The sequence below is a fragment of the Myxine glutinosa genome, chromosome 2 (genome assembly GCF_964187855.1).
Source record: "Myxine glutinosa chromosome 2, kmMyxGlut1.1, whole genome shotgun sequence".
Taxonomy (NCBI): domain Eukaryota; kingdom Metazoa; phylum Chordata; class Myxini; order Myxiniformes; family Myxinidae; genus Myxine; species Myxine glutinosa.
Genome location: NC_136262.1, coordinates 96,001,840 through 96,014,549, shown reverse-complemented (window position 1 = coordinate 96,014,549; position 12,710 = coordinate 96,001,840). Strand labels below are relative to the sequence as shown.

At 41.1% G+C, this 12,710-nt stretch overlaps 1 protein-coding gene across 3 annotated transcripts in view; it reads left to right on the top strand.

The window, feature by feature from the left end:
* The window catches only part of ZYG11B (zyg-11 family member B, cell cycle regulator), an 86,362-nt gene that overhangs the window by 17,161 nt on the left and 56,491 nt on the right, over positions 1–12,710 (top strand). For all 3 annotated transcript variants that reach the window (XM_078771253.1, XM_078771254.1, XM_078771252.1), the window contains exons 5-9: positions 3,014–3,280; positions 9,606–9,746; positions 9,896–10,072; positions 10,228–10,292; positions 10,679–10,778. In XM_078771253.1, the coding sequence (XP_078627379.1) occupies positions 3,014–3,280; positions 9,606–9,746; positions 9,896–10,072; positions 10,228–10,292; positions 10,679–10,778 (750 nt within the window). The remainder of the gene's footprint in view (positions 1–3,013; positions 3,281–9,605; positions 9,747–9,895; positions 10,073–10,227; positions 10,293–10,678; positions 10,779–12,710) is intronic.

Sequence of the window (12,710 nt, the reverse complement as noted above, 5' to 3'; positions counted from 1 at the left end):
GAATGGCCGTCGTGTCCGCACAAATTACCCGATTGTACTCGAACGTTGACGGAGCCGCGCTACGCTGGATCAATAAGGAAAAAGAAGACACACGGCTGGATTATAATGACAGACACCAATGTTTCGATTCTCAATTATATTCGTACGGAAAAGGTTAGATTACAGGGGCTAGAGGTAAAGCACAGAAAAGATGGGCACTTAGACACAGGCTTATCTTAACCCCAACAGACGACAGGTAAACGGGACAAGGCTGACTCACACGGGGGTTGATGGCAGGAAAGGCAGGCAGTCGATGGCTCAAGGTGCACTCTTGGCTCAAAGCAGGGTACAGTCCGGTCCAAAGATGCGGGGAGGTCACAGCGCTCGGAGGGGACGTTCTTTCTCAGGCGGGTCTTTCTCTCTCAGCGATCGCAGGCAACGTTCTTTCTCAGGCGGGGCGCATCTGACTCAGCGCTCGCAGGTACCTCTTTCTCCAGCTGGGGGCGCATCTCACCTCACTTCCGGTCAGTCGCCACGTATATCCGGCGGGGAGTGACACGCCCTCGGCTCGCTAGCGCCGCCCCTGATGGAATCGGTCCGCCCTTCTGATTGGGTGCGGGGGGTTACCAGGCTCCGCCCTTGAGGAGGAGCTGACAGCCAGCCCCTCCGTGGTAACCCCGTGGAGCGCGTGGTCAATGGCGCTAATCGAGCCGGTGTGAGGACGCATCCTCCCCCGCGCCGCCGCGCCGCCCCCATCCCCTCCGTTGCTGCAGCCATAGTTGGTTGGGGAAGAAGATGGAAGGAGGTATGGGAAGATGGAAGGAGGTATGGGAAAGGTCCTAAACTCACTACTGATGCCATATAATCACATTCTGGTGCAACGAAGAGTCATAATTAATGGAAACGAGGCCTTAACTGACATAGACTAAGAATAACTAGCAAGATGTCCGAAAGTTGTCTACGTGTGGTGCGGTGGACCTGGGCACGACATTTAATGGGGGAATAAGGGGAAGGTCGGCTCTACTGATTGTTATTTACATGCAATGGGACTAGGGAATGGGGGATTGGGGAAAGTTGGGGAGTATTGGAGAAATAGGGGAATATTTACAAGCGGATATGGAGGCCAAATTCCATATTCGCAACAATATATATAGAGATAGATATATATAGAGAGATATATATATATAGAGATATATATATATAGAGATATATATATAGAGAGATATATATAGAGAGATATATATAGAGAGATATATATAGAGAGATATATATAGAGAGATATATATAGAGAGATATATATAGAGAGATATATATAGAGAGATATATATAGAGAGATATATATAGAGAGATATATATAGAGAGATATATAGAGAGATATATATAGAGAGAGATATATATAGAGAGATATATATAGAGAGAGATATATATAGAGAGATAGAGATATATATAGAGAGATATATATATATATAGAGAGATATATATATATGGAGAGATATATATGGAGAGATATATATATATATATAATATACTTCTCTATATATATATATATCTATACATATATATATATATATATAGAGATATATATATATATATAGAGATATACATACAGATATATATAGAGAGATATATAGAGATATATATAGAAAGATATATATATATATAGAGATATACATACAGATATATATATAGAGATATATAGAGAGATATATAGAGAGATATATAGAGAGATATATAGAGAGATATATAGAGAGATATATAGAGAGATATATAGAGAGATATATAGAGAGAGATATATAGAGAGAGATATATAGAGAGATATATAGAGAGAGATATATAGAGAGATATATGGAGAGATATATGAAGAGATATATGGAGAGATATATGGAGAGATATATGGAGAGATATATATAGAGAGATATATAGAGAGATATATAGAGAGATATATAGAGAGATATAGAGAGAGATACAGATAGAGATATAGAGAGAGATACAGAGAGAGATATAGAGAGAGATATATAGAGAGATATATAGAGAGATATATAGAGAGATATATAGAGAGATATATAGAGAGATATATAGAGAGATATATATAGAGAGAGATATATAGAGAGATATATAGAGAGATATATAGAGAGATATATAGAGAGATATATAGAGAGAGATATATGGAGAGATATATGGAGAGATATATGGAGAGATATATGGAGAGATATATGGAGAGATATATGGAGAGATATATGGAGAGATATATATAAAAAAAAATAACCACCTTTAGAGGCCATTTTTCCCCGCAAAGCGGGGGTTGGCCTTTTTCGGGAACCGTGGTTGTTGTTGTTTTTCGGTCCCCTTTTTGAAGCAATGTTTTGCGGCCGGATGCCCTTCCTGACGCCAACCCTTTTTGCCGCCTTTTAACGACAAACAGGGAATTACCAGTGAACTGGTACTCAATTAGCCGACCTCGGAAGGATGACAGGCTGAGTCAACCCCCCTGGCGTTAATTCAGCGATCGACAATACAGACAAATAGACAAATAGATAAATATATATGGAGAGATATATGGAGAGATATATAGAGATATATAGAGAGATATATAGAGAGATATCGAGAGAGATATAGAGAGAGATACAGAGAGAGATATAGAGAGAGATACAGAGAGAGATATAGAGAGAGATATAGAGAGAGATATAGAGAGAGATATAGAGAGAGATATAGAGAGATATATAGAGAGATATATAGAGAGAGATATAGAGAGAGATATAGAGAGAGATATAGAGAGAGATATAGAGAGAGATATAGAGAGAGATATAGAGAGAGATATAGAGAGAGATATAGAGAGAGATATAGAGAGAGATATAGAGAGAGATATAGAGAGAGATATAGAGAGAGATATAGAGAGAGATATAGAGAGAGATATTGAGAGAGATATATGGAGAGATATTTGCCTTTTATAGGTATAGATATCAATAATTGAATGATCTCGGTGACCTAATCCTGATGTCCCTATTATATATATATATATATTTTTCACCCTTAGGTGCTGGACGTCTTGTCAGAGCTGAGTCAGCTGGAGCATCTGGACATCTCTGATGACAAACAGTTCATTTCAGACATGGCAGCCCGTTTACTAGAGCAGCCGCGCCTTCTCCCAAGGCTTGTCTCGTTGGATATGTCTGGGCGCAGCGGTGTGACAGACAAAGCTTTGCGGACATTTCTCGAGGCTCATCCAGTTGTCCACTTTTTAGGTCTCTTGGCTACCGATGCTGGATTTGATCCATGGCTGAGTGGCCGAACTGCACTACGGGTATGGAGAACTGACCTTTTGTTACTTGGCTATGGTTAGATTCAGAGCAGATTGTGAGAGGAGGCTGGCAGAGCAGGGGTCGGGGAGAAGTTGTGAAACTATAGTCAGGAGCACATGTCATGAGGCATGTAGTAAGACAATGTTGATTACTATGTTATTTGAGGTGAAGATGTCTCTACATGAACATCTCCAGAACATTAGAATTTAAGTTGCAATAATGTTGCATGTATATTTATTGACTGCATTTCCTTGATTACAAATTCAATCAATACAGATATGTTTGTGGAATTTTTTTTTACCGTTTTGGAAGCCACACATACGTGCTTGCAGCATTAGATACCCGATTTCTCATTTTTCCACGCTCCTGCTATTGATGAAAGAAATCTCCATTGTGAATTGGGTTTATAGGAAACGATAACATAGCGACCATAATAGCATATTGAAGATTTGTCTCCATTTTAAGTTGCAACTGTCGCTCAAGTGATTTGCAAATGGAAGAAATCTCCCAGTTCTTTTTTATTTATTTATTCTCCTTCCACACATTTTTGCTTTGGTAATATCTTTATATACTCTGCATGCCCAGTGTTTTAAAGGCAAGGATGTTGATCTCTATGTTGTTTTTATGCCTTCGCCGACGAAGTTGCCGGAGGCATTATGTTTTCAGGTTGTCCGTCTGGCTGGCTGGCCGTCCGTCTGTCCGTCTGTCCATCCATCCATCCGTCCGTCATAGGTTTTTGTTCCAGTAATAGCTGGAGAACGGCTGAAGGGATCTTAGTCAAACTTGGTGCAGGTATATATAATGAGGTAAAGATGAACTGATTAGATTTTGGGGTCACAAGGTCAAAGGTCAGAGGTCTTGTTAAGTAAAATTTATGTTTCCACGCCAACTTGTGAACAAGTGATGAGATTTTCAGCAAGTTAGGTATAAGTATAAATTATGCAAAGATGTACTGATTGGATTATGGCATCAATCGGTCAAAGGTCAGAGGTCATGTCAGGTAAAAATGTGATAACTTGTGAACAGCTGAATGGATTTAAATTAAAACTTGGTTCAAGTATTATAATGATGTAATAATGTGGGCAAAGGCATATCGGTCGACGTCGTGACGTTGAAGAGCGCTGGTCTGGTTTTCTTCCCTTCTAAGGCCATGTCAAACATTTGACGTCATCAAAAGAGCCTCATCCAAATTTTGGTGGAATTGCTATGCATAGTGATTGGATCTGAACTTGTATGAAACACTCTTGAATTATGCTTACATCTGTGGACAGGGCAATGTCCCAATTGGATTCCCACAATTGTTTTTGTTTGCCACAACCAAAGGTGGTTGGAGGTTATCTTTTCACCCCTGTCTGTCTGTTTGTTTGTCTGTGAACAGAATATCTCAAAAAGTTGTGGATGGATTCGGACGAAACTTGGTGGGCAGGTTGGGTGTGTGACAAGGAAGAAGTTTTTCGATTTTGGTGACGATCCAGATCTGGATATTAGAATTTTTCAAGTGATTCTTCACCACTGAGAGATAGCCAAAACCGATATATTTATTTCGTGTTAAGGGCTTTTAAAGGAAGAAACGTTTTATTAAGTGATTATTCAGTTTGGGGATATTGAAAAGGAGAATGGATAGGGAATTAAGGAGTACTTGTGCATGGCAGATTGAGGTGGTGGACTTGTCCAGCATTAGGGTCTAACACACATTCATTTCTGTATCACGCCTGGAATGATGGTTTATCTCATTTGGAATATTGTTTTTTGTACACCGCTCCTTTCCTATTCCATCTCCAGGTGCTGCATGACGTCATCGCCAGGCACCAAAGGGGGCCCGGCGATGACGACCGCTGAAAGGGAGTACAGTACTCAGTTTTCACTCCGTTTTCTTGTTTGTTTGTTTTTGTCCGTGCAATATCTCAGCCATCCTTTGATCTAGGAAGCTGGAATTTGGGCACAATAGTGAGCACGGGCTTTGGCAAAAACGGTATTTTTTTTTGATTAATCAATTAATTGATTAATTATTTAATTCTTATTCATTTATTAAGTACTTATTTATTTACTTTCTCATCTGGGTAATATATTGGGCACCTTTTGAGCTCGGAAGTTGAAATTTGGACACAACAATGATCAGGTGATTTGGCTGTAAAGGGTATTTTTGATTTATTGATTAATGAATTAATCAAATAATTATTTAATTATTCAATAATCACTTAATTTTCAACAGGTTATAGATTTGGATGAAACGGTGGTGGTTTAGGTATGCTATTGGCCAATTGATTAAGAAATTAATTATTTTACGATTATTATTTATTTATTTTCATGACGCAATTAATCAATTAATCAATTATTGTGCACATCTCCCTCCCAATTCCGTCTCCATGTGCTGCATGCCGGAATTGCCGGGGCACCTTCAGCGCTCAGGCAATGTTGTGCACTTGGTGATATGTTATTTATTTATTTGGCATTTGGGCTGTGTACTTTGAATGTATCTCTACTTGTCTTTTTCTTTATTAGTCCCCTACCGGTGTACACCGGAGGGGACTATAGGTTTGCACGCCGTCCCTCCATCTGTCCGTCTGTCAGTCCGTCAGTCCGTCAGTCTGTCATTCTGTCAGTCCGTCACGCAAAGAACAGTTTTCCGGACTTTTTTTTTCTAAACTCTTAATGCTAATGATTTCAAACTTGGTACATGGTTTCCTCATGATAAGTTACAGATCAAGTCCGAACTTCACGACGTTTCGATCATTTTTGACAAAGTTATGGCACTTTGTTTATTCTAGAGTTCTCAAGCCGCACCGCGCGCCCTCAGCCTCGTCTCGCGAACGTCAAAAGCGCGACACAGCGCGTACTTTCGGGAGGGGTGGAGCCAAGCCGAGCAACGTATATATACACATCGATCATTGATCGTGAACCGGAAAATATAATAAATTACTGATATTTAGCGACTCGAAAGGTTCTTTATCAACAACTTATTTTCTCGTGCTTCTGCTGACCTGTCTGTAAGGTGTATAAATCGAAGTCCCGAGTGCGAATCACAGGTGAGCCCGTCCTGAGGTAATTAGCGATTGGGAACGATTCAGAACCTGTGGGTAAATAACCTTTGGTAATTTCTCCAACAGTTTTCTGGACGACAGACTGCCGGTAGGGGACAAGTATTGCAGCGCAATACTCAGAATGCTTGTCTGTATGGTGTTGTGTGTCGCCTGTTGGTGAGAGGAGCTTTCTCAATTGCCACCAGGGCTTTATTTAAACTCCTTCCAGCTCCCATTCTGGATGTTTATCTGTCTTTTTACTTTCTTCCTCTTTACATTTATTTTGGAGAGACGTGCAGACAGATCACTAAGGGGATATTTATGACTTCTGCGTGAGATGGTATCCAAGAGTGCCCTGGGAAGTGTCGGCACTTCCGCCAAGCTCAGTGGCTCTGTTTGTCCCTTTTCACAGACCTGTGTTGTGTCTCGTGTATTCGTCTGTGTGTTCATGTGTGTGTTGCAGTCTCCAGTACGAGCCTCAGATTTGTAAAAAAAGAAAAAGAAATAGAAACCGTCGATTGAATATCGACCTAGATCAGTCACAGTTTCATTATCAAGATTAGTAGCATTGTTCAACTCGTCAGCAAGTGCGGCTTCAAGATTGGCACTTGTTCAGGCCTTTGTATGTGGGAAAGTTGCCAATATTCCACCAGGAATTATGTTGTTGATAGCATCCAGTAATTGAAATTATGATGCGCATTTGTGTAAATGTACTGATATTTTCACAATGATGCCATAGCTGACCAATTATAGATTGTGTTGCATAAGATCTTTCTAAAAAGTGTTTATATTGTATTGTAATTGTCACATTTTCTCATTTTTATCTTTAATATATCTTAACATTCTCACGACCTAATTTTACATCTCAATTTTTTTTTCCAAATCTATAACTGCGTTCTATAATCACATATAAAAATGCTTAAGTGATTCATAACATGCTTCAGTACACTGTACAATGTACATACTATGGTTATGTTCGGCTTATTCACACATCCTGTTTCGTATGCCTGCATGACCAGAATCTCTATTCTAGACTCCATTGTGTAGCATTAATTATGGTCTATTTTAAAGGAAAAGGCTTAATTCAAATCCTATCCTTTGTACCAATAATGTACAAATGTTTTGTTTGTCAGTGTTGTTTAGGATATAGTTTTTTGCCTCTGTCCTAATACTTGTTCAAGAACACACAGGGTGTTTCAAAAGTCTGGGTACTATTTGGATTGTCTCTCGACTGAACATTATTAGTTTTAATTACTATTTCTTTGTCAAATTATGTTAAAGGAAGTTGGGAAATTGTTTCCACTAAATTTAATTAGTCTGGAGTAAATATGTCATGCATAACGAGGTACCTTGAGACGAAGTCTGTGATCGTGACTCGGCGGCTTTATCACAAACATTTCTGGATTTCCAAGTGAGAGGCACACCCAGGAAGAACTGTATTCTTCAAATGTCAAGAAATTCGAGATAGAAGGCACTGTCCACAATCTTAAGAAACTAGAAAGCATCGTAAAATGTAAAGCCCATCAGCGTCCGCTTTGTACTCAAACTAAACTTGACGAAAACAACAGTTTAAAACAAAATGTACATTTTATTCATTTGTGTTCACCATATTCTCATGATATAGGTTTGTTGAAGATTTGATTGGGGAAACATTCATTATATGAGATGATGCTGAGAACACAGTGACTGTAAACCAGTAGAATTATCGTGATGTCATCCGCAAGTTTTCCGCTGTTATTCGTCGTTGCAGGGTTGATTTCAATTCCCACTGGTTACAGCAAGACAGTCCCACTCCTCATATTGTTGTGGAGACGAGAAATCTACTTTCAGAGCAGGTTGATGATAGGCTAATCCACTTCAAGACAGAGCACATCTGGCCTCCCCATTTGGATGGAAGGATGCCAGGCTGAGTCAACCCACCTGGTGTTAATTCAACAGCATGACAGGGGCTCAAACTCAAGAACCCTAAGATCTTTAGCCAGTGTTACGGATTCGTCACTTCCGTTGTGGTGGTTTTCATCCACTGTAAACATTTTTGATTCCATGTACTATTATTGTTTTCAAAAGGTTTATTGTTTAAGAACTATTTTCAAAAGATGAAAAAGTTAGAGTTAAAAGAAACCGGAATCCAGATCGGGAACCGGACGACGAAGAGGAAGAAGAGGAAAGAAGACAGAGCGAGTGGAGTCGGACAAGAAGCATAGTTGCTTTGCGGTCTGGAGCGAACGTTGGCGAGCAAGAGTCACGAGTGAACTTTGGGTTTCCCAGGAAAGGGATTCCTGCAACAGAGTTGTTATCGCTGTGACAGATCAACCTGCGTGTCAGGTTTTGCGGTCGATTCCGAAGAGAATCGTTGGACTGCCGTTACGTCTCGAGTACGGGCCGTCGGCCATTTTGACTCGCGCCCTTTGTGCATCGAGCAAGGTTTCTTTGCTTCGCTTCAGCCTTTGCACGTCACGCAAGGTTTTTCTTTGCTTGACTTCAGCCATTTTCACCGCATTCAGACGTATCTAGGTGTGTGTGTGCACCGCGGATTTTGAGAGTAAATCTGAGGTTCGCCGACTGTGAGCCGCGGAACGTCCATACCCGAGGGTGTGATTTCCCAGTCGCCTGGAGGGCGCCTTTGGATTTCCCAGTCACCTGGAGGGCGCCTTTGGATTTCTCAGTCGCCTGGAGGGCGCCTTTGCACAGCTTTGGCAGCAGGGACTGTAACTGCCAACCCAACGGGATTCTGGTCTCGATTGGACATTGGTCTGACGATCGCTGGAGCGAATCCACTTTGGCTTGAAGCCGGGAATTAGAGACATTGGGAATCTTCTTTCCGCTCACTTGGAGCACAGTGAGTTACATATTACCAAACTGATGGTACCATCATAGGATATATTGATTGTACTTTTGATTAATATTATGGTTGTACTGTTATTCTTGTGTGATCTTAATACAATATTTGTTTGTGAGTAACAATTGGTGTGGCTTCCCCATTGATCTTTGATATACAGAATAACACATTTTTCTGCCGTGACTCCTCTCGGGGCTCGGAGGTACACCGTGACCAGGGGGTTGGGGAGGAGCACGTAACACCAGCCACTTTAACTGATAAGCCTACATTATGATGGGTGTTTGTTAATTTTGAATCTTGGATACCTTTTTCAAAGTATAGCATTGAAATAGTACCAACACTTTCGAAACACCTTGTAGATATATCAGTGTTGTTTCGAGATAACAACAGAGATATAGGGACTAGAGGGCAAACGTGCAGGAAACAGTTCGGGCAAGTTGTATTGTGTGGCATGGTGGCACGTGTTAGATTGCTGGTGAGGCGACTGAAGCACAAGTTACGGAAGCATTGCAGCGGTATGCTGAGCGTGCTTTCTTCATCCGCGAAGCTCTCTTCCATCTCTTCAACCTCACTCCAGGCCTGTCGCGTCCTCGCCCTGATTTATTGAAGGTTCAAAATGCACAACATGGTTAATTCCTGCTTTATCAATGATATATTTTATAACATAATTTGTCATCCTGTTTAACACATTGTCATTATCAATAAATCTACCTGTGTGATCGCATCATTCGTTGTTTCCCGTTTGTGCATGCAAACAGTTAGTTGCTATGGGCATGGGAGCACATCCTCAGAACCTGGCTGTGCAGATCGCTGCAAGTGCCTGTGTGTTCAATCTAAGCAAGCAAGAGATGGCGGCTGGCATGCCCATCCGCCTATTAACGCGAATTGTCTCCCTTACACTAACTGCGATGCGGCAGTTTCCAAATCACCAGCAGGTTAGCCAAATGAAAGGTTGCTATTTGGAAAAAATGACTTTTATGAGTGGATTGTAGTGACATGTGATCAGCAGAATGGTTCACTTAACTGACCATATGCTTTGATGCTTGTGCGACTGCCTAGCTGACTTTTGTATCTCTCTGCCTGTGTCCAGCTGCAGAAAAATTGTCTGCTATCCCTCTGCAGTGATCGCATCCTGCAGGATGTGCCATTTGACAGGTGTGTCGGGAAGACCAAGGAAGGGATAGTGAATGTGGGTGTTAGAGTGGGGAGGGACATTGGGATGTTACAATAAAAACATTTTTTGTTGGTGTTAAAAAACCCAATCCTTTCGTGCTGCTGAGACAGCTTCACTGGCTAGAGGGCATGAGTCGCCACTCCGACGGCCCATTTTTTCCAAAACTGTTAGTTATTTTGCCAACCTCGGAAGGACGACAGGCTTAGTCAACCCACCTGGTGTTATTTATTGCATGACAGTGGCTTGCACTCAGGTCCTTAACTCAGGATTGGTAAATTAAAATACATTTTGGTAAAGCATAGAGCTGTAGCATAGAGCATTTCAAATGTTGGGATGTTAAGCTAATGGATATAATGAATGTTCACAGGTTTGAAGCTGCAAAACTGGTGATGCAATGGCTGTGTAAACATGAGGATCAGAACATGCAACGTATGGCTGTTGCCATAATATCAATCCTTGCTGCTAAGGTTAGACCTTTCTACACAAACTTTATTTTGATCATCACATTGACATTCTTTATTCCTCTTCTCAAAGTTTGCCTCGCAAAGTTTGCCTGTCATTACACCTTGTGTTTGTCACCTGTATTTCTGAAGTGTTTCTGCCCTTTAACCAACTTCACAGATATCCATTAAATCTTCAAAGAAAATACTTGCCATTAAAAAAAAAAATCATGTTGAGACTTCCTCCTGTTCGCCTTAAAGACCCCACAGAAAGCATATCTACTTTCCACAAAAAAAACAAGCAACAACTTTCAGACTGTGAAAAAAAAACAATAAATGCAAAGTTCAGAAATTTTGTCGTCATTGTATGCAAATCATTGCTGTTGAAGAAAGAAGTCTAATCACGAAATTTGACGTGCAACATGGAACATTTCAGTTATTCTCATCTTAACTGAGCGATCTTGGAAACTTGCATGCAAATCACATCTCCCAAAGAGTCTGCATACATCTCTACACACAATCCAATGTCAAAACCCTCCATAAATTGGCCACCCATGTGGTCTCGGTCATTTACGTATGGTTAGGCGTCGCTGAACACGAAATGAATTGGTTTATGCCTTCAGGGCGTGGGAAGGAGGGCTTCTGAAACTGAAATTGCATCCAGGAACAATGTTCATCGCTGTGTCATTTTATGGTCACTGACAAACGACTGTCAAACTGGACAGTCCATGGAAAGACCTTACTCAACTCAGATTACTCAAGGGTTACAACACTTTGTAAGGTCTGTTATCTTGTCGCCCTTGCCAGAAGGAACTCCTATTTCAACAGCACAATCTCCCTAGATTGACTTGCGAAGAGCAACCAACGATTAAATGTTGACCCAGAGTGTTCAGACCAGGATTCACACCAGTGCTATGAGGTCAGGAATATACCACTGCTCCATGTCCCTCTTGCACATCATCGTTGAAAGCAGGGCATGCAATGGGTGACACAACATTACAACTGGAGGGTGCACCACTGGCACCATTTACTTTTCTTCGATGTGTCTAGATTCTGCCTAGACTTTAATGATGGATGTGATGGAAGTTTAGAGTCAGCGATTTGCTAATTGTGCCTTTTTGTATGCTAAGTCGGGGTTCGTATAAGAGCTAACACCTATAACATGTAGCAAAAGGGAGCGGGAGACAAGAGGGGGACGGAGAGGGAAGCACAACAACAGTAGGGAACAGCGATATTGGGAGATCTGTGGACGGGAGAGGGCTGCGGCAGAGTACACGGGATAAACAAGGTGGACACTACAAGGACTTTCAGGAAAGAAAACAGAATATTTGAAGGAGGTGGATTTGAGGTGGATTAATGGGGACAGAAAAGATCAAGGTGATCGGTTTTGGAGGGGAGATGGGCAGCTTGATGCTATGGGCTGGCATTCAAGTTAGCCAATGAACAGATTTGGTCATAATTTTTGGAGGGTTTATATGATGGGTGTCACATACAGTGATGAGATCACAATGCCTGTAGTCCACCCTCTGGCCCAACACCAAGGTCCCTACTTCATTTTTATGGATGATAACGCTCATCCACTCCATACATATTGTCAAACCTGCACTTCAGCACCACCACTTCATTCCTATGCACTGGTCTGCACAATCTCTGGACTTAAAATCGATTGAACTTGCTTGGGACATCCTGGTCACCTCAGGTGATGTTTGGAGTTACTCTGTGTGCCCACAGTCTCTTGATTACTGGGTCATCCAATCTACCAACATTCTCTTGATTGGATGTGGCCTTGGTCAAAGAATGGTACATCGTCTCACATTAATAGCTCAATTGTCTGATTTAGTTGTTTACAAGACGTGTACAAGCTTGTAATGGTGCCAATGGTTTCACATACTTTATTTGAGCCATTTCTGCCAATGTAAGCTTTCTCTGATCATTTGTAGACTGGTGTCATTGCCAATT